We start from the raw sequence: 22,679 nt of genomic DNA on the forward strand, positions 1-22,679 counted from the left end.
AAAGTAAGCTTTCAAACATGAAAGGAATTTTGCCTGTCTTCCTTTGGGCAGAAGCACTGCCAAAATTTCTGAAGAATAGCCAAGCATTATGTTCACTGAAATTATAACTGTGGAAGAGAGTCAAAGGACAGTTGGACCCTCTCCTCTGTTCTGAACATGACTTACTTCTCTGGGCACAATCAAGACTCATTATGAATGCAGAACATTTCCCGATGGCTTGGGCTTGGGGTAGCACCTCACCTAGTGTTGAGTGGAGATACAACTGAGTGCTCCATAATACAGACAGCTGGCTGGCTGTGGAGGGGAGCATTGTTTTTCCCCCAACATGAATTTATATTAAGAATACTCCATTTTCCAGCATAATGAAGTAGTTATAACTCTTTCAGGCCAGCCTTGTCAAGTCAGAATCCAGACACACCACCTGAGCACACCCCTTTTTCTGGAGTGTCCCTGTCCTGTCCTCTCAGCTCCGTCTCAGGCTTCCTTCTGGAGAGTGGCTGAGTCTTCCCGCACAGACCCTGAAGGGCCACTGGCCTCCAGTCTTCCCTGGGCCATGGTGGTCCGAGCTGCACCTGGCGGACGGGTGTTGCCTTCCTTTATCGGGAGCCTGCTGAGCCTGAAGCCAGTGCCCACAGAGGGTGTCTTCACCTTGGCTGCAAACCATCCCAGAGCTCCCAGCCTAGCTTCTGAGTTTTCCTGGCCTTTCATATCAGTAGCTATTTGGAAATTTTGCTGTCTGCACACTTTCCAAGCGTGTGGAGAGTTTGAGTTTTTACACCTTGCCCCTCCTCACCCCCCTCAGAGCATCTGATTAAGAGAGTAGAGTAGTGGTGATACCTCTACCTTGGATGAACATGAGCATCACCTGCAGAGATTTTTTTAAAGGTAAAACAGGCACATGATTCAAAATTCAAACATACTAAAAGGCATCCATCCCCTAGGGAGGGATATCTGGCAAAATCTATCAGAGTTACAAAATGGACCTTTGACTCAGCCAACTTCACTTCTGGAATTCTCTCCTACATACCCTTGGACCATATGAAAGGATACACTTTTGAGTTATTTATGGCAGCATTGTTTGTAATAATGAAAAATGGGAAACAACCCAAGTGCACAGCAGCAGGGGACTAGCTGACTACATGCTCCACACAAAGAGACATTAAGCAGCTATAAAAAGAATGATGACATTCTCTGTGTAACAGTATGAAGAAATCGCCCATAAATACCATTGAGTGAGGGGAAAAAAGGCAAAGAGTAGGGTACATAGTTCACCATATTTTATGTGTGTAACAAAAGGGAGGAAATAAAAATATCTATTCATATTTGCTTTTTATTCAGATAAAGAAACATGCAGGATAAATAATAAACTAATAAAAATGGTACATTAGCTATCCATTGCTATGCAACAAGTTACCTCAAAACCTAAAAGTTTAAGCAACTTTATGATCTCACACAATTTCTGAGGGTCTGGAATCCGAGAGTGGCTTAGCTGGGTGGGTCTGGGTCAGGGTCTCTCATGAGCCTGCAATCAAGCTGTGAGCTGGGGCTGCAGCAATCTCAAGGTCTTGGTTGGAGCTGAAAGATCTGCTTCTGAGCTTACTCATACATTCACTGGCAGGCTTTGGTTCCTCAATAGCCGATGGACAGAGGCTTCAGTTCCTCCTCACTGGAGCCTGTCCACAGGGCTTCACACACAGCTGCCCCCCAAAGATGTGAAAGATAGCATGCAAGACACATATTTGAGAAGCAGCAGACCGTAGTTTCCATATGCTGTTGGTCACACAGACCAACAGTGAAGGAAGCTGTTCCCAACAGCTGTGGGAACACCAGGAGTTGGGGATCACCAGTGGCCATTTGGAGGCTGGCCACCACCAGATACTGATGGAGGCGGGGGTAGGGCACAGGATGGCAAGGCAAGAGTGGGAGCTAAACTTCCTAACAAATGTCTTTTTGTAGCCTTGTAACCCTCTAACCAGTTCTCAAAATTGAAAAACTCTTATTGGACATAAAGATTTACAGTTAAAAGTACACCTCTCTCTCTCACCTTTGACACTGTACATCATTATTTTTAAAGGCTGCCCTGTAATCCACTTAACCAGTCTCTTACTGGGGGCATTTAGGTAGTTTCTAGTCTTGGTATTACAAAAATTATTACAATGGATATTCTTGTGCATGGAGTTTTGCATACAATGTAAAGGCATACCTGAAAAATAAATACAGAGAAGTGGAAATGCCTAGTTAAAGGGTATGGACATTTAAAGCTGACAAACATTTCCAAATTGTCCTCCAAAGAAGTTACATCAATCAATGTAAGATAGTCTCTGTTTCAAGGGGTGTAGGGGGTCCAGTCCTGTCTGGGCTTCTGGATGTTTTAAAAGCTCCACAGATGATTCCAATAAACCATCTGGCAGTGGATGCAGACCTTTGGTTCAGAGACCTTTCCAAACGTCCAGATTTTTCTATGCTTCCATCAAATCAGGAACCAGATGCCATCATCTTCCTCTTCGGCTCTTGCATTATCTACTAACTGATTTCCACATACCCTCCTTCAACCCCTCCAGTTCATTCCCAACTCAGCCTGAGTCTTCTTCCCAAAATCTAATCTGCTCAAGTCACTCCCTGCCTCTGCCTGAGATCCTTTAAGACTTCCAGAGGGTCTTAGGATAAGACACAGAGTCCTTGGCAAGCTTCACAGGGCCTGCCGGCACCTTATCTCACCTGTTCTCCCCCAGCTCTGAGTGCTTTCAGTACCTCAGTATGAGCTACAGACATTCCTCTGCCTCGTCTTCCTTCTCCACCACATCCAGATGTCTTTCCGGGCCTCTGAGCATTGGGCACCTGCCCCCTTTTACAGCGTCCCAGCTGTCACTGAACAAGTAGTTCTGTGGTTGGTCTGGGTGTGCTCCCACCTCCTCACCAGACTAGGCTCATCGGGGTCTGATGTCCAAGAGGCCATGGACTATATCTGCATGTCTGTCCTGCATTTCCCAGCACTTAACTTCATGCCTGACACATAATAGGCCCCCAGGAAATACCTGCTGAATCAAAGGAAATATTTGCTCAGTTTTCTACTCTAAACATTGAGGGTAACCAGACCGGTGCCCCACGGTTTTGTGCAGATGTTCTAAATGAGAACCCTGGGGGGTCAGCTGGGCTCCTCACTCTCCCACACATGAGTCTTGCTGAGTGCACAATTCATGTTTGTTCAGCAAAATGCCCGTTTCTGCATGGCAGGGTTGTAAATTAAAGAACCACGCATGGTAAATTAGAGAATGCCAAAGGTGTACTGTAGTTAGATTCTGACCACAGGCTCTAGCTGCTTTCTACTCAACCAGGTCTGGAAGCCAGCTTGCAGTCAGCTTCTCCCAGAGGCTCCCCCATAGGAAAGTACTTCAGTGGTTCCCTAACAGACAAAGGGAGCCACCATCCCCATCTCACTATCGTGGATGCCTTCAGCCTGGGTAGAATACTGGGCACTCCAGCAAGGAGCCCATTCATTCAGCAAGGGTTTATGGAACACTGACTCTGTGCCAGGCACAACACTATCCTTATCCTTGGGCTGGAAGGGATCTTGGAGATGAACTGGTCCAATGTTGCTAGAGTTGAGGAAACTGAAGGCCAGAGAGGGGACAGGACTTTCCCAAGGTCCCTTACTCTGCAGAGGTGAACTGTGTCAGCTGAGCTGGGGGCAGAGGTGTGATTACCTCACAGATCTATGACCTCCATGATCCCTGATCCAGGTGCACATCCAGTGGCCATCCTGGCTCAGCAGAGTCTACTTGGACAGGCTGGCAGATTCTCAGAAGACACACTAAAATAGTTTTCTCAAGGGAGACCAGGCCTCCAAATAATTTAATGTAACTTTAAGGGCTACAGGTGATCTGTCCGGCCTGCTTCACCAGGTCCATGCCTCAACCGTCTCTCTCTTGCACTCAATACTCAATACTCAGTACATTCTACCTCCTGCCATCGCTCTCTGGACCTGCTTTCCCACGTGCTCCTTGTTATAGCTGGGAAGCCCTTCCTCCTCTGCCTTAGTCTGTTCAGGCGGTAACAAAATACCACCGCATGGCCTGTCAACTGCAGAAACCTACTGCTCTCAGTTCTGAGGCTGGAAGTCTGAATCAGGATGCCAGTATAGTCAAGTGAGGGCCCCCTTCTGGGCCACAGAATTCTTGTATCCTCACATGGCAAAAGGGGCTAAGGAGCCCTGCAGGGTCTCTTTTATAAGGGCACTAATCTCATTCATGAGGGTCCCATGCTCATGAGCTAATCACATCCCCAAAGCCTCACCTCTTAATATCTTCACTTTTGGGGGTTAGGATTTCAACATATGAACTTTGGGAGGACACAAGCATTCAGTCCACGATGCTCTCCATCTCTGGCTAGATCACTCCATCATCTCTAGGTGTCAGAGGAAGCCTCTCTTTCTCAGGAGACCTTCTCTAGACCAGGTGAGGGTCCCCCTGCCACTTCCTCCTGTGGCACAAGTCTCTTTACATGGAATGGAGGATACATCTTTAACACCTTTTTTCCCTGATAAACATTAAGCTGCCAGGGCAGAAACTGAACTGGCATCAACACCAGGTAAACCCAGTTCCCAGCACAATGTGCCCAGCTCACTGAAGATCCAGAGTAGATACTTGTGGAGAATGAGAAGAAATGGACCAAGAGCTCAAGGAAGTACCTGGACTCAAATTCAGAGAGGAGCGTGCAGACGGATTGACTATCACTTAAATGAAGTGGAGGAGAGGATGTGTGCAAAACCTCAGGAGGCAGGAAGAAAGCATTTTTCCTCTAAAAGAAGGATCCTCTTCCTTTCCCACTTACGGAGACAGGTCCACACATTTAATCAACCCTCATCATGATTGAGGTCTGCCATATGTGGTCAGAATGATTAGAAGTTTCTGGACAAAGCACAGGTTTTTAGGGCCCACGTCTAGTATTCCCCCATGCTGATATAGACTGTGCTCTCCACATCTGGATTCCACATCTGGTGAGTCACGTACGCCTGTGGCACAGCAATCACAGGGTAATATGTTCTGTGGACTCGCAGCACTACAGTGATGACAGATGACAATCCTGTGTCTGGGGCTTCATGTAGAAGGTCATTAAAATGAACTCCAGCCCTGCCAAGAGGGTAACCAGGGCTGAGAGAGAGAATTACACCATTTTCCAGCTTTTCTTATGATAAAACTAGGATCAGCCAATAGTTTGTTAACTGTGTAAAGGCTTTTGCTCAGGAAAACTAAGAAGCAGCTGAACTGAGATCCACTTTGAAGGGCATCTCATTCTGGGCAAGAGATCCTGAGTCGGGAGACTGGGGATCTGGTCCTGACTCTGCCACTGCTTCCCAGGGCCAGACTGGAGCCACTCGTTTTCTTCCTGGGCCTATTTCCCACACAAGAAAGGGGAGATCTCTAAGCTTCCTTCGGTTCCATCAAACCTATCATGTAAATACACAGGGTGAAAGTGGTCTTCTCCCCTTACTCCCTGCTATGGACCAAACTGTGTTCCCCCAAAATTCATATGTTGAGCCCTAACCCTGGTGTGATGGTATTTGGAGGTGGGGTCTTTGGGAGGTAATTAGAGTTAGATGAGGTCATGAGGATGGGGACCCCCATGATGGGATTAGTGCCCTTACAAGAAGAGACACCAGAGAGCTTGTTCTCTCTCTCCTCTCTCTGTCTCTCTCTCTCCCAGTCTGTCAGTCTATCTCTCTCTGCCATGTGAGAACACAGCAAGAAAGCAGCTGTCTGCAAGACAAGAAGAGGATTCTCACCAGGACTTGACCATGCTGGCTCCTTGATCTTGGACTTCCAGCCTCCAAGACTCTGAGGAAACACATCCTGTTGTAAGTCACCCAGCCCATGGTGTTTTGTTATGAAAGCCCAAGCAGACTGTAACACCCCCTTTGCCTCATTCAGGGCTGCTTCTGCCCTTTGAAGTGAAGCTGGGGAGCATCTGCTGGCCTTGGCCTGCCAGTGGTGGTGGGACCAGGAGTGCCTTTAGCAGGGTCTCCCCGTGCTCTACGGCTTGTGGCTCACATCCCTGTCAGTACCATCTACTTGCCAGAGGGAGGGAGGGTACCCCGAGGGCAGCCTCAGGCCCCTGGGTTTCTTCTGTCTCGGGGCAGCCCACCTCTGGGGGCCCTCCAGCTGGAGCAGGCCTGGCCCTGGGAGGTGGGCTCCAGGCACCAAGGCCAGGTGCCACCTCAGCCCTCCCCTTAGTGCAGGGCAGCCTGACAGTGGGAGGTAAGATTGTAACAAGAGAACTGTAGGGGTGTATGGTGGTTTATAAGTTCCCAAAGCACTTCCAGGAATGTTTCTACCTGTGCCACATGGTGACCCAGACAGACAGGCGGAAGTGATCCTTCCCAGTTCGTAGTTGAGCAATCAGATCCAGAGGATCGACTTCCTTACCCAAGGTGGAAGCAAGGAAATTTAAATTGAGTCTTTGGGCCCTTAATTCAGTGTTCTTCCTACTCTGCCACCTGGCTCCTCAGATCTGTGCAGAGAGAGTGCTGTGGAGAGGTCCTTACCAAGCCTGCAGAGGTGGGGGCTAGGAGCTCCCAGAGGTCGGGCACACAGGAAGTCCCTTGTTGGGGTGAGGCGGGTGATTGTGACGTCAGCCACAGGCTGGTGGTTCAGCACTTGCCCAGAGAATAGGGCTCACCCTCCTGAAGAACTGGGGAGACCAGGGAAGACTATCCAGCATTGCCAAGCTGAGGAACATGACTGGAAGTTTACTTCGGGAGACAGCACAGAGGCACTGAAGGTTATCGAGCCGGGAGTGGACCCTGTCCCAGGTAGCATGGGATAGAAAGACAGGTCTCTGGCCATTCATTCTCTCCCTCATTGAACTTTTTGGAGAATCTCCTGTAGGCCAGGCCTGGGGATTCAGACTCTAAGTAAGACCTAGTCTCTGACCTCCAGGAGCTGGCAGGCCCTCGCCAGTGTGCTCGGTGCATGTCTAGCCTATGACAGGAGTCTTTCTGATGCTGGGATGCCTTTGTTAAAGGTTTATTGTAGGGAAATTTCTAGAAGCTACAGGAGGAAGGAGGCCTCTCAGCTCCAGCTCACAGAAGAGACTACTCCATTCCTTCCCCACTTCAACCCAGTCTGTGTATCAACCCCTCAAGGCAGAGAAGACTCCTAGGGAGAATCTAGGCAATCACAGCTTGGGGTTTTGGGGGCAGGAGGGAGAGACCAGAGAGCCCAAGGTGCCTGCAGAGTATGGGAGTAACAGTGCCCAGTTAGTTTCAGGGCCTTGGGGACCTGGGTCTGCTCCCCAGTGCTCAGAGCACCTTCTGGAAGGTGAGTGAGGGGTTCTTAAGACCATTTCTATCAAGGCTCTAAGTGGAGGCTGCCTTTATGAAGAGCCAAGGACACCTTTCGCTGCTGAGCCAGGCCTGGCTGGATCTGAGTGGGCTCCCCCATCCACAACCCAGCAGGCTCTTCCAAAAAGGTGGAATTGTGTCATCAGGCTCTTTGTCATCTGGCATACCTGGGAAACATACATCACAACCCCCAGCTAACCCTAGAGCCACACTGAAAACATAGCCCGTTGTTACAAGATAGAGCAACCAGACTGAATCATCTGGGGCAGATAGAGAGCCTTCAATTTGGGGAACAGCACATGTATGTATAAGTTAGTGGTTCAAATGTGTCTCTGGTTACCATCATTCCCTGAGGATAATTCTAACCCATCTGATCATCTCACAACTTTTCATATAGTCATAACCATACATAAATATATACATACCAAATACACTTCTAATTGCACTGTTGAACATTTATGCATATGAATGATATAACTGTACCATTAGTTACAAACTCATTTAAGTGAGAAAACAGGCAACATTTAAAAGTGTCAGTGGCAAAACCCAGATGTGGTCCTGGGGGCAGGGGGCATGTGCTTGTAAGGAAAAGGGGTGGCATTTGATTGGAAGGGCCGTGAGGCTTTCATAGAAGGCCAGCAGCCATCTTAGAGTCAGCTCTTGATCACAGTAAGGGGAAGGCAAAAGAAGGCATGAATTATCTAAGAAAATGGAGAATTAAAACAAATCAACAAAACCCAGTGCATCTGGCTTTGACCGGCAGTCCCTGCAATTTGACACACCCACCTTCTTTCTACACCCCAGTGCCCACACCCTCCCTGTGCTGGCTGCAGTGCTCCCGGAGGCACCTGAGCAGGCAGCCACCAGCAAGCCATAAATGAATGACCCATTTGCGAAGACTAAAGAATCTATCCCAAACTAGAGGAACATTTTCTCACAGGTGCAGAGTTAGAGAGTCACACCATCTGTGAGATAAGCTCACCTGCCCCTGTGACTAGACGACACAAAAAGGTGGATGGATTAGGTTGTGGCCACCATTGTATCAGTGTCAAGGAACTTGGTCTTACAACCAGAAAGGCCAGCAGGAGGGGGAAGGTAAATTATGGTCCTTTTCCTCCATTTCTGATCCATTCTCTCAAAATGAATATTTTTAAATCTTTATCTTGGTCTACTAGGAAACAGGATTGCAGGGCAGAAAACACAGCACTCTTGGGTAAAGGAGAAAGGGAACATTTTTTGTTTTTAATTTATGGAGAATGAGTTTGGACCAGCTGCAAGGAAATATGTACCTGGGAAACATCCCTGCCAACCTCTCTGCCTGCTGCCAGATTATCAGAATGGGGGAGGGAAGGTTGCTCAGGAGCCCCCCTTTCTCCCAGAACTGACTTCGGTGTCCACAGGCCAGAGTCTGCACCCACCACTTAACAGCAAGAAACCTTAGTGCCTTTGCTTAATCTAAGCTGCAGTTTCCACCCAAAATGGGCATTCCCCAGGATTCCCAGAACTTGGGAATGCTCCTGCTTAACACAGTGCCCAGTACGAAGACAGCAGTCAGTAAGGGGTCCACATTATTACTATTCTCCTGCAACACAGGCTGCTACCACCATCTGCCAGACTGGGGTTAGAGAGAGCCAAGAAACAGGGCTCTGTCCAGCTTCAAATGACGGAGGCAGACTGTGGAAGTAGGAAAGAGCTGTCTCAGGAAGTTGGGGAAGGACGTCTGGGGCAGGGTGAGCAGCACCAGGGCTAAGATCCCCGAGAGAGGCCTTTAGCCACATTCCCACGGGCCAGTGAATTCGAGAGTGGACTCACAGTGTGGTACCTGTCTGCCGGTGCACCCCACCCACCAACCAGCTGCACCAAGTCCCACTTGTCGCCAGACCTCAGAACACTCACTAGTACAGGTCTTCCCATCACTGCGGAGCATGTGTCCGTCGGGACACTGACAGGAGAAGGATCTGTCCGTGTTGACACAGGAGTATTCACAGCCATGGTCACTCAGCAAGCAATAATCCACCCCTGCAAAATCCAACAGCCAGGTGAGGTCATCAGCGAGGCCTCTGGGTAATGACGATGAGAAGCAAGTCACCACCATCATGCTTATCTCCCCCACAAGGAATACGGCCCCCTGAGGCCATCCCCCGATCCCCCTGAAGCAGAGGAAAGAGGGGACCACAATCTGTCATCCTGTGCAGTCATCATATTTTTCACTCCTGTTGCAAACCCTTTCCCTGTCAGAGAAGCACGGAGAGGAACTCACTGGAGCAAGTCTTGAGGTCCTCGTTGATGAGGAAGCCTTCGGAGCACTGGCAGACGAAGGATTCCTCCGTGTTCAGACACAGCTGCTCACAGCCATGGTCCTGCTCTGCGCAGTGATCCACCCCTACGTTTGTCACACAAAAGAAATAAAGTAACCGGAGGGGGCAATACCCACCAGCAACAGCAGCAATGAGGCATGAAAATACACAGCCTCCTGGGAGGGAGCCCCTAAGGAGCCATTTCACTTCACTGGGCACAGCAGAAGGTTTCATTCTATCCTGTGCAACTGGCCTCCCTGAAAAATCATCCTCGTTTGTTTGTTTTCCTTCCCATTTCTTTGTTTGAAGAGTAAAGTGCACACACGGCCTGTGCTGGGGTTGGTGAGAGCAACACTCTTGACACGGCTGACAGAGCAGGGCTTAAGAAGAGTTCTGACCTCAAGCTAGCTGGGCTCAAAGCCCACCCCCACCACTTCTGGCCGTGAGATGCTGGGAAGTCTCTTGGCTTCTCTGCCGTCGTTTCCCGACTTGAGAAATGGGATAATGGTCATTGCTTTCTTAGGGGAATGTGGTGAGAAGTAGAGGAATTGATACATGTCAGGCCCTCAGAACAGTAGCTGGCACATAATAATCACTGTATGAAGGCTTATTAAGTATTGCTGGGAAAGAATTAATCATGTAATTCCACTTATATCTGAAAATGAGAAAAATTGTCTTAATCCCCCATAATTGGAACACCCAGACTGAAAACAAACCATGAGCCCAGGCCTGTATGTGTGGCCTGTCCTGGCACCCGGGTGCTGCACAGCTGGCCCTGTGGCGCCACGAGCACTGAAGGCAGTGAACTCTAGCTGTGGTGAATGGCTCCCACACACAGCCCTGCACTGCCTCCCAGATTTCCTTGATTGAGACAATGCACACCCAGAGACTGGGAAGACACCTGAGGCCTTGTGCAGGACCATCAGGTGGGCAGCTTTGACTCCCGCAGGGCCTGGGGCTGGTGGGTTCTGGAACATTCCACTGGCAGAGGTACTGACCGCAAACACTTGCAGGATCTCAGGAGCCAGAGTCTGTGTTCGTATCCTGCTACCACCGTTTATCAGTCAAGTGACCCCTAGAAAGTTACTTAATCTTTTTGTGCCACAGTTTCCCTATCTTTCGTTAGAGATAAGAATGTAGATACTCAAAAGGCTGTTGTGAGGATAAAGTGAGTTGAATGCCTGGAAAATGCTCTGCACAGAATGAGCATCTGAAAAGTGTTTGCTGCCATCACAGCCTGGGGCTCCCTGAGCCTGCAAGGCAGCAGGATACCACAGCCCTTGGGGGTCTAGGAAGAAAGGGCTTGGTTTATGCTTTCTTGAAGCTGATGAGTTGGTTCTTATTAGATCCCAGAAAGGGATGTCTTCTGGCCCTTCCTCTGAGCTCTTCGAGGCTCCTCCAAGGCATGCTGGGAGGGAGAGGCAGGCCTGGGGCTTTAGGTGGGCTCAGCTAGGTCATGCCCAGCCTGCCCTGAGATACCTGCCAGGGCTCTTGGCTTATAAGACCCCACCCTCCAGGGAAAAGGTAGAATGTGCATAGACTCAGATTTCACCAGGGCATCTCTGTGTCCAGAAGAAGACCTCCTGCTCCCTGCTGGCTTCTCAAAAGGATTCAGGGACATCCAGAGGCAAATGTAGAGCAGCACCAACTTTCTGATTCAAAAGTTATTTGACCTCCAAGATGAGTCCTTAGAAAGCCTAATCGAGGCACTTTGCTCCCTCTGAAAACTGAAGGAGCACGACTTTTCCTGAGGACTACTCTGTACCTAATACTTCAACTGTGAAACTTCCCCTCCTGGCAGTTTAAAGTCCAAATGCTGAACAGCTGCACTGTTCTCATTCACAATCTATCTCTGTCCCCAAAGCTGGAGCAGATGTGCCACTTGCCGGGTGGAAAGCCACACAAAGAGCCCCTTCTAAGCTGGCCCTGTTCCTGAGCCCCTCTGCACATATCCCAGGGTCACAGGCATCCACCACAGTGCTCATGCACCCACCCCTGCTGGTCTGGACCAGTGGAGACTGTGCCTCATAAAAAATGATGGAACCGTCCAGCTGGCAAAGCCTGCAAGTTTCCGTGCATTACATCACCAAAGGGATCTTTGTTGTGCCTCTTACACAAGAAAATCAAGAAAAGTCTTCACAGAAAGTCCCATTTTCTCTGCTCTGCCCTCAGTTCAGCTCTGTGGCAGCCCAAGGGCATTCTGAGGTCTGCCTCTACCAGCCTCTTGTCCCAGCCCTGGAGCCAGCAGTGGTCCCTCTCCCAGGCTCTGTGATAATGATGAGCAATCATCTTTACTCGCATGTTTTCCTTGTGCAGGCACAGTGCTAGAAATTGAAACTGTCTTGATTATTCCCCCTTAAGAACTCTAGGAGACCAATACTATTATTATCTTCAGTTTTTTACACAGATGGGAAAATCAAAGCTTGGTGAAGTTAAATAACGTGTCCAAGGTCACACATCTAGTATTTAGTAGAGCTTGGTCTGACTTAGTCAGTGTTCACAGCAGCAAATAATAATTCTAGTGAATGTTTATTGAGTGCTTATTCCATGATTAGCAGTACTTTTCTAAGTGTTTTATATGTATCGATGCTTTTAATCCTCACAACCCAGTCTATGAGGTAGGTAGCGTTAACAGTCCCATTTTATGAATGAAACTGAGTAATGAATCTGAAGCAAGGAGGGTCAGGCTCACAGGAAACCCAGCAGCTTCAGATGGGCCTGGCTGCTGGTGAGTGCAGGGCTGTGTGTGAACCTTGCCCTCCCATCACCACCCTGGCCCCAGAGCACTCACGGCTGCAGGTCTTGCCATTGGGGTCCAGGGTGTAGCCCTGCCTGCAGCGGCAGTAATAACTCTCCTCTGTGTTGACGCATTCATGCTCACAGCGTGGTTTGTTGAGTGCACAGTAGTTGATCCCTGAGGGGAAAAAGGACAGAACCTCCTTCAGACTCTGGGTTCTCCCAGGCTGTGAGGTCAGCCTGTCACATAAACATCAGTGTAAGATACACCATAGGCCAGAGAAAACAGCCTGCTCTCCAGGAGCTTGTCTGAAAGTGAACCTGGTACCCGAAGTGTACCTCTGGCTTCTCCACCATGGGTCTTTGGCCCTCTGATGGCCAAGGAAATGGGTTGAGGGTCACAGTTCCCAGCCCATCCCTTCTCAAGAAAGATGGGAAAGCTTGGGGGAATCCAATCAATCTCTTCTTCCAATTAACCTGACCCCTAGGGCTCAAAGCATGTAGACAGCTGCTGTCTGCAGTGACACCTGACAATGACATTGGACATCACAAGGCAGAATAAACAACTGCTGATCTTGAAGGTACCCAGTTATTTAGGAGAGGGAGGAAATGGCAGTTACATTAAGAAGGGTCCAAAGGCTTAATCTGGCTCTGTGTAAGAGCACGATAGAATCCATATATCAAGAAACTGGAGAAGACACAGCTCTGATGCTGTCCCGGGTGACTGCAGTTCTGCCCTATGGTAATTTTCACCCAAGCTGTGTTTCTGCTGGAGATCGAAGAGGCATCATAACTAGTAGCTAAATAGCAATTTCATTTCCTGGTAGAAAATGCTAAAACTACAAGACCCCACACAGAGCAGGTTATGGGGGGAGATAGAGAACTACAAAAGGAAATAAAATGAGCTCATGGATGGCCTTTATGAGACTGGTATTGGGGAAAATGGTCACTGCCAACCTCATGGCTGAGCTGGGTCAGTTTAACTCCTTTGTTCTTTTTCCTGTGGATGTGGCAGACACTGTTGGTTGCCTTGCCAACAATCAGTCCCCTATCTTCTTGGGACTAGAACCCTGATCCCCAAGGCATAAATCATAACTAGTCTAAGCCAGCGTGGCAACCATGTTCTCCTTTGTCAGAGATTAGTCTAGAGATGGGAATACACCCTAGTTCTGGCCAATAGACATACGAAGTTAGTGGGGTCCCTAGGAAAGATTTTCCTCCATGAAGAGACAAAGATGTATGAAGAGCAATGCCTTTTTCTGCCCTGTTTCCTTTCTGTCTTTGGATCTAGTATGAGGATATGGTGCATGGAGCTACAGCAACTGTCTTGTAGCCATGAGGCAGCAAGCATGAGGATAAAAAGTCAACATGCTTTAGCAGAGTGAAAGAACAGAAAGAACCTGGGTTCTTGATAATATCACTGACTCCCTGAGCCAACCCTGGGATCAACCACCTCTGCATGTGTTGAGTAAAAAGTAAATGTCCATAAATGGCTTAAGATACCATTAATTGGATTTTCTATTTCTCATGACTATAAAGCACCCTAACTGATACAGGGGCAATTATCTGAAACCATGAAGTAATAAATTGAGGAAGCACACATTTTGTTTTTATTTATCATATCTCCACCCAAAAAGTATTTAAGAGGACTTACATATACAAATAACTAGAAGACAAAACACATGTCCCCCACTTTCTTCAGTGGGTCCTCACTGCCCTAATCTTCCCATCTTCTTTCACAGTCAGCACAACGCCATCTCCTTGGTGATGTCCCTGGCGAAGTCAGTTCTTTCTATAGGACCTCTCTCTTTCATAGCATTCATCACAAAGGTCACATAGCTTTTTTTTTTTTTACATAGTATTTTTTGTGCCATGTCTCAATGAACATTCCATTCACAGACTGTGAGTTCCACAGGCAGGGACCATGTCATTTTTTTGTATTTCTAATGACTGCATCATTAGAAGCAGTCCAATAATAAAGTTACTGATGATAATCATAGATGCTGCCATTTTGTAAGCACCTGCTAAATGCTTTAGAATTTCATTTGGTCCTAAAAATAGGCCCTCTGATGGCCAAAGAAATGGGTTGAGGGTCACAGTTCCCAGCCCATCCCTTCTCAAGAAAGATGGGAAAGCTTGGGGGAATCCAATAAATATCTTCTTCCAATTAACCTGACCCCTAGGGCTCAAAGCATGTAGACAGCTGCTGTCTGCAGGGACACCTGATGGCCAAGGAAATGGGTTGAGGGTCACAGTTCCCAGCCCTTCCCTGCAGCCTAGATTACCACTCTGGAGCTGGACGATGAGTTCAGCAGCCTGAAGCTCATCAACAACCTTACCTGTGCAGAACAGAAATGAATGCCAGAAAACAAGTAAAGGACTTCAGTGAAGAAAAACAGTCCCAGCTTTAAAACACTGGCCATATACAGACAAACACCCAAGCAGAGATGTGGAACACAAAGGGCCCCACAGACTGGGGCCACATAGTGTAGGACCCACAGGAATCACTCATTACACCGTCTGAGAAAGGTGAAATTATCTTCAGGAAATGCTGATTTAAAAAGCCAGCCACTATGGAAAACAGTGCCTTCAGAAACTAAACATAGAATTACCATATGATCCGGCAATTCTACTTCTGGGTATATACCCAAAAGAATTGAAAGTAGGGACTTGAACAGATACTTGTATATACATGTTTGTTGCAGCGTGATTCACAATAGCCAAAAGAGGGAAGCAACTCAAGGGTTCATTGACAGATGAACAGATAAACAAGAAGTACTGCCTATGTGCAATGGGAATATTATTCTGCCTTAAAGAGGAAGGAAATCTGACACCTGCTACAACATGGATAAAGCTTGAAGACATTATGCTAAGGGAACTAAGTCAGTCACAAAAAGACAAATATTGTATAATTCCACTTATATGAAGTATCTAGAGTAGGCAAATTCATTGAGTCAGAAAGTAGAATGGTGCTTGCCAGGGGCTGGGGGCAAGAAGAGTGCAAGGAGAGTTAGTGCTTAATGGGTAAAGAGTTTCAATTTGGGGAGATAAAAAATTTCTGGAACTGGATGATGATGATGGCTGCATAATAATATGACTGTACTTAATGTCTTAAAATGAGCTATACACTCATGGGTTAACATGGCAATTTTTCTATTATGTACATTTTGCCACAAATTTTAAGGAACTAGCATTGTCCTTAAAAACTGACACAGAAAATAATGAAACTGAAGAACATCTAGATTTTTAAATAGATTATCACTCAGCCTATCTGACAAATGGCAACTCAAAAATGACTCTTCTCCAAATGGCTCCTTATAGCAGAGGGTTAACTGGAGATCTTTGCCTTCTCTTTACATGCCTGAGTCAGCTTTCTTCAAGTGTGTGTTACTGAGATAGTCATTCACTCACTTATTCAGTCAGTATTCATTGAGTACCACTATGCACGCCATGTCTGGTTCAGTCTCCTAACTGTGAAATGCTCCATGGGCCAGGCTTGCATGTAGTTTTATCTGGTAAAGCCCAGAATGCCCAGGAAACCCTTTTGAGGTCAAGTGGAAAAACTTCCAGGTAACAAATTAAATGGCACTTTTGAGTGCCAGCTCACAAGGGAGCTGGAGACTGAGAAGGTAGGACATAAAAACATGAGAGATTAGTGACCCCAGACAGTAAATTTTAATGCCAACTAAATAGCACAGATAGTAAGTTTCAGAAAAACTTGACAGGCTACAAAATGATAAGGAGGAAGTTTGTTCCTTCAGTTTAAGAAATTCAGGTCCAGAGAAGTAAAGCAGCCTGTCCAAGGTCACACAGCCAGTACGAGTGACTGGCCAGTATGACTGCCAAGACTGGCCCTCACGTCTCCCGGCTCAGTCCAACCTGTGGACCCCACCGCAGCTCTTTAGAACGTGAGGTCTCCAGCTTCAGGGAGCACCAGCTGTGGTACCAGCACGATCCCAGGGCTCAGAACACAGGTCATACCCCCATCTGATTCTACCCTGGGACCCCGCCTACACCGCCAGGCCCATTCCAGTTTCTGCACTTTGCACCACCGCCTTAATAATTTATGCCTTATCGATGACAGCACTTTCCAGAAAAAGAAATTATGCCCAGATGAGGAGAAAGAACAAATCCTGGCCAAGAATTTTTTCTTCAGTAGGATTCTGCCTTGAACTTTTTTTTTCCAGTTTAATGACATCAGATTCCTTTGAAAATAGATTTCTTATTAGATAGAAAATAGTCCACATCCATCAGATGCCTATAAAATGTAAATGGCTATACCTTAAGTTTGAGGTTTGTAATGCTCTCAAGATCCTCATGCTCTTAAAACAAACTCCAGATTTTAAACTCAATTTCTCTGCTTCCCTCTTTCACATAATGCTCTAGAGAGACAGTGAGGACTCATTTCTGTTAACAGCTGTCTGCCATAATCAACTAAGTGCAAATATTAAGTCAGGGGCAGCTCTAAGAGGCTGACCTCAGGAGTCAAGGGCTGGGTTTGCAGTAGACAATGGAAAATGTAACGATGAGGCAGGATGTTGGGAGAAGGGCTGATGAGGACATCAGGTTTTAGAAACAAATTCCATTTTTCTTGGATGAAAAAGTAGGGCACCTGGCTAAAGAGGAAATGGAGCTATAATCATTGACTGCATATGAATGTGTTAGGGACTCTGGGTTGGGCCATGGCCTGTGAACAGGCCTAGTGGTGGGCAGCTGCTGGTGGTCAGACCACTCGCACATGGTCACTTCTGCTCCACTCGCCTTTCTGTTCTCGGCCTCCTTCCTCCCTTGATAAGGATGTGTGCACTGCCTTGGACTCTTCTTTTATTCCAAGTGTTTCTCCAGGCAGGATGTGGAGGGAGTAGCAAAGGTTAAGGGAATCTTAGCTGATTGGTAAGAGATGCAGAGCTTTGAGCAAATTCCCCTCCACTGATGGTCACAAGCCTAACTTGTCCTTTTCCCTCCATTAGTAACACGCCACGAGGCTTGCAACCACAATGAGTGTCTGAGTTGAACCAGATCTAATTATGCCCCACATAAGAGCTTTGGGTCCACAAATATGAGTCCACCTGTGAGTGATTTTCTCTGGGTGTAGTCAACCACAGACCCTCACCCCTAGAAGCAGGTGTAAATAGCACAGAAAGGAGTGGCCAGGCCAGAAAAGTTGGCCCTCCAACATATTGTATGCATGTGTGGTTGAATGGAAAATATTCCATCTAATTATTTTCACATTCTGAATGTTCTCAGTTTAAATTCCCACTTAATGCTTAAATGTTCCCAGGGTGTGTAAGCAGGCAAGGAATTAACTTTATAAAAGAGGCTCAGTTTCAAAATATGGGCTCTGCAACCATCTACCACCATACAAGGTTTAACCCTATTAGAATGAGCAGGTTAATATGTGCTATAAGCAGAATGTGGCTTGTCTGGATTCAGTTATATAGACCATGGTGCCTTGCAAAAGAGATACACAGTCAAACCTTTGAAAATTCAGTCCTGTAATGCAGTGCACTGCTGTACAGATTACCAGGAAGAAGGGAGTGATTGAGCACATAAGAAAATATATCCAAAAATGGGAGCTCCAGAGTTCTGTAAATAACATTGTCAGGAGAACACAGAAATTAAGTCTACGTAAGTGTTGGCTGACTATGAGAATACTTCTTTAAATAACTCACAATTTTCATATGCATTAAAAGGGTCATCTTTCTAACAAGATTGAGTAATTCAGGTAATAGTTCAGTTTTTCCAGGATGATGACTCTCGGAGAGGTGCATTTACTCATTCATCCTTTCAACAAGTATTGTATCTCACCTACATGTGCCAAACCTTGAGGCGCTGAGGATTCAAGGGTGACAAAAACGTAAGAAACCGTGTCCTGTGGACTGTCCATTCCAGTGTCTCTCAGGGAACAGTCTGGTTTAAAGAGATTCCATTTGGGGTCCATGTTCTAGCTTCCCCAGTCAAGCCCTTTGATGTGCCAGATGACAGGCATTTGAGTCACTCAGCACATCCTTAATATCATCCTGCTGACACCATTTATCACTTGATGGCTGTGGGTTGCCCCAGAGTCTTATTATTTTTTCTTCCTTCATATCAAAGAACTTAGAGCTGCAATTTCCCCCTTTCAGCAGCCATCACATGTCTTATCTTGTAGGACTAGAAGAAAACAGCTTCTTTTACCTCCTGTCTCTGGGCCTAGCCTTTTCTTTCTCAAAGTCCTAAGCACATGTAGAGGGTTACAGAGGAGGGAGAGTGCACTTTCATTTCAGATAGGTGGGAGATTCAGTTCTGGCCTTGACTTTGTTAAATGGTTCTAATGTGGAGACCCCATGTATTATCTCTAAAAATAAGCCCATCACAGGATCAGGTGAGATAAAAGGCAAAATGAAGGGCAGAATATTGTCAGTAAACACAAATGCTGAGTACAAGTAAACCTGCTTAAGATTTGCAAGGAAAAGGAAAACTAGTGGGGAATTTGGTGGAGCAAACCCTTCTCCAACATCCAGTGCAACTTACTTCTGCAGGTTTTCTTATCTGGGTTCAGGGTAAAGCCTTTCAGGCAGCGGCATGAATAGGAGTCATCTGTGTTAACACACTCGTGCTGACATCCATGATAAGGTGAGGCACAGTAATCTATCTCTGGAAAGAAAGAAAATCGTAATGACAAACAAAACAATTAATCTAGCATAGGAAAACCAAGGGAATTTCAGTCTTAATTTTTCCTAAACAAATCAATTCCCATAATTCCAAGCACTCACGCCATGAACTGATCTCTCAGTGAAGCTATTTCCATGTTTAGGGATATGCCCCACCTCCACCCCTTGGTAAGAGGACTTTCTTGGCATGTTACAAAATGTTTATTCAACAAATGAATTTGTGAATATGCTTTCCTTGTCTTGGTTCATAAAAGAGCCACTAAAATGAGAGTGTGAGAGTGTTGTATATCATAACATAGGATGGGAAGAGAGAGCTTAGCTGAAAGTTTTATGGCATTTATGCAGTTAAAACAATGAAATCCTCCCAAAGTCAAATTCCAAACCACTGAAACTCCTCAAACATTGAGCCAGACAAGAGGATACAAGATCAGATCCTGGTGAAAAGAAGGCCTAAGAGTGAAAGGCAGAGATATTCTGAGTGCAAAACATGGCCCTTGTTACATCAATGGACTCATCCACACTTAACTCTTCTCAAGGTTTCACAGCAAGAGAACTGATCTCTAGGTATACATTAATTTAAACCAAAATATTAAGAAAATACAGTTTAATGGAATTTTTTGTAATAGGATTTTACTTCTGTAAGCATTTTCAGATACGGAAAGAGACTGCTCTATTGAAAGGTCTGATAAAGGCATTATGCAATAATAGAAGCAACTTGGAAGCATTGTTTAAAATTGCTTGAAATAATTGGTCACTAATGGGCTCTTGCAAGTCTTTTTGTTTTGATAAGGATTTTTATTGTCTTATGGAACATGTGAACTACGTATTATCATTTTCAAAGTGAAGAATTTGGTATCAATGAAAAACTCCCAGCCTACACCAAGGGAAACAAAATACGTAAGAGAAATACTCTTGAATACAATATTCCTGAAAGTAAAAACATTGAGAAGGTACCAATTATAACAAGTCACGGAAATTTTAAACATATATGAAAAGGGACAGAATAGTATATTAAATCCATGTATATATTACTCAGCTTCAAGAGAATCCATCTATGGCTGACCTTGTTCCATCTATATTCCCACCTCCCATACTAGATTTCATATTACTTTGAAGCAAATCAGGCATTATGTTATTTTGTCCATGAATATGTCAGAAGATAGCCTTAAAAGACTTGATCTCTTTAAAAATATGTAAGTGAAAACTGGACAGCTACATACAAGAGAATGAAACAGGATTATTGTCTAACCCCATATACAAAAGTAAACTCAAAATGGATCAAAGACCTGAACTTAAGTCATGAAACCATAAACTCTTAGAAGACAACATAGGCAAAAATCTCCGGAATATAAACATGAGCAACTTTTTCCTGAATGCATCTCCTAGGGCAAGGGAAACAAAATAAAAAATGAACAAATGGGACAACATCATGCTGAAAAGCTTCTGCACAGCAAAGGACACCATCAGCAGAACAAAAAGGCATCCTACAGTATGGGAGAATGTATTTGTAAATGACATATCTGACAAGGGATTAACATCCAAAATATATAAAGAACTCACAGGCCTTAACACCCAAAACGCAAATAACCCAATTAAAAAATGGGTGGAGGATATGAACAGACACTTCTCCAAAGAAGAAATTCAGATGGCCAACAGACACATGAAAAGGTGCTCCACATCACTGATTATCAGGGAAATGCAAATTAAAACCACAATGAGATATCACTTCACACCAGTTAGGATGGCCAACATAGAAAAGACTAGGAAAAACAAATACTGGAGAGGATGCAGAGAAAGGGGAACCTTACTACACTGCTGGTGGGAATATAAACTAGTTCAAACATTGTGGAAAGCAATTTGGAGGTTCCTCAAAAAACTAAAAATAGAAATACCATTTGACCCAGGAATTCCACTCCTAGGAATTTACCCTAAGAATGCAGGAGCCCAATTTCAAAAAGACATGTGCACCCCTGTGTTTATCGCAGCACTATTTACAATAGCCAAGAAATGGAAGCAACCTAAGTGTCCATCAGATGAATGGATAAAGAAGATGTGGTACATATACACAATGAATTATTATTCAGCCATAAGAAGAAGACAAATCCTACCATTTGCAACAACATGGATGGAGCTAGAGGGTATTATACTCAGTGAAATAAGCCAGGCAGAGAAAGAGAAGTACCAGATGATTTCACTCATCTGTGGAGTATAAGAACAAAGCAAAAACTGAAGGAACAAAACAGCAGCAGACTCACAGAACCCAAGAATGGACTAACAGTTACCAAAGGGAAAGGTACTGGGGAGGGTGGGTGGGAAGGGAGGGATAAGGGGAATAAGAGGCATTACAGTTAGCACACATAACATAGGGGGGGCACAGGGAAGGCAATACAACACAGAGAAGACAAGTAGTGATTCTATAGCATCTCACTATGCTGATGGACAGTGACTGTAATGGGGTATGTTGGGGGGACTTGATAATGGGGGGAATCTAGTAACCACAATGTTGCTCATGTGATTGTGTATTGATACCAAAATAAAAAAAATATATATATATATATATATAACTTAAATACCATAATCACATATAAAGATATTTTTTAAAAACATTTAATTTGGAAGTGATTTCAAATGTACAATAAGTTGCAAAGATAGAAACACAAGTATATAGGTACCTATATATAGGTACAAGAAACACCTACATACTCTCTACCCAGATTCACCTATTGCTAACATTTTACCCCATTTGTTTTATCATTTGCTCATCTCTCTGAAATATTGAAGGGTAAATTACATACATTATAGTAGTTTTTCCTTAAATAAAGTGCAGGCTTCCGAAGAGGAGGGCATATTATTTTATATAACCACAGTGTATCTATAAACTTCATAAATTTATATTGATGCAATACTTTTATTTAATCCATCCATATTCTAGTCTTGTCAACTGATCTGATAATGTTCTTTATAGCATTTTTCATCCTCTAGTACAGGATCCAGTATGAGGGCAGAGATTATATTTAGTTTACATATATTCTTAGCCTCCTTTAATCTAGAATTATGCCATCTAATGTGGCCATTTAAATTAGAATAGATTAAAATTAATTAAAATTAAAAGTTCAGTTCCTCAGTTGCACTGGCCACATCTCAAGTGTTCAAGAGCCATAGTAGCTTCTCACTACTGTAGTGCATGGTGCAGATACAAAACAGTTGTATCGTCACAGTGTTCTACTCAGTACCAATAGTCCACAACTCTCCCACAGCCTCTCTTTGTGTTTTATGACATTAACATTTTTTAATAACACAGCCTCCCCTACTTGTTTTCAGTTGTATTGAGACACAGTTGACAAAAACAAACTGCACATGCTTAAGATGACCAATTTGATGAGTTTTGACATATGTATGTTTCCATGAAACCATCACCACAATCAAGATAATGACCTTTTGCATTACTCTCAAGTTGCCTTGTGTCCCTTTGAAGTTCATTCTACCCGACTCCCTCTGGCTCCAAATAACCATTAATTTTCTATCTGTTGAGATAAGTTAGTTTGTGTTCTCCAGAATTTTATAAAAATGGAATTACATAGAATTAGGTGGGGGGCAGTCTGACTTATTTCATTCATCATAATTATTTTGAGATTCATCCGTGTTCATGTGATG

General features: G+C 45.1%; 1 protein-coding gene across 2 annotated transcripts in view; it reads right to left on the reverse strand.

Moving 5' to 3' along the window:
* MATN2 (matrilin 2) overlaps window positions 1-22,679 on the reverse strand; it is a 129,476-nt gene that overhangs the window by 16,039 nt on the left and 90,758 nt on the right. For both annotated transcript variants that reach the window (XM_036875696.2, XM_036875687.2), the window contains exons 7-10: window positions 18,886-19,008; window positions 12,428-12,550; window positions 9,600-9,722; window positions 9,236-9,358 (exon numbers count right to left, since the gene is read on the reverse strand). In XM_036875696.2, coding sequence (XP_036731591.1) covers window positions 9,236-9,358; window positions 9,600-9,722; window positions 12,428-12,550; window positions 18,886-19,008 — 492 coding nt within the window. The remainder of the gene's footprint in view (window positions 1-9,235; window positions 9,359-9,599; window positions 9,723-12,427; window positions 12,551-18,885; window positions 19,009-22,679) is intronic.

This window comes from Manis pentadactyla, chromosome 3 (genome assembly GCF_030020395.1).
Source record: "Manis pentadactyla isolate mManPen7 chromosome 3, mManPen7.hap1, whole genome shotgun sequence".
NCBI lineage: Eukaryota > Metazoa > Chordata > Mammalia > Pholidota > Manidae > Manis > Manis pentadactyla.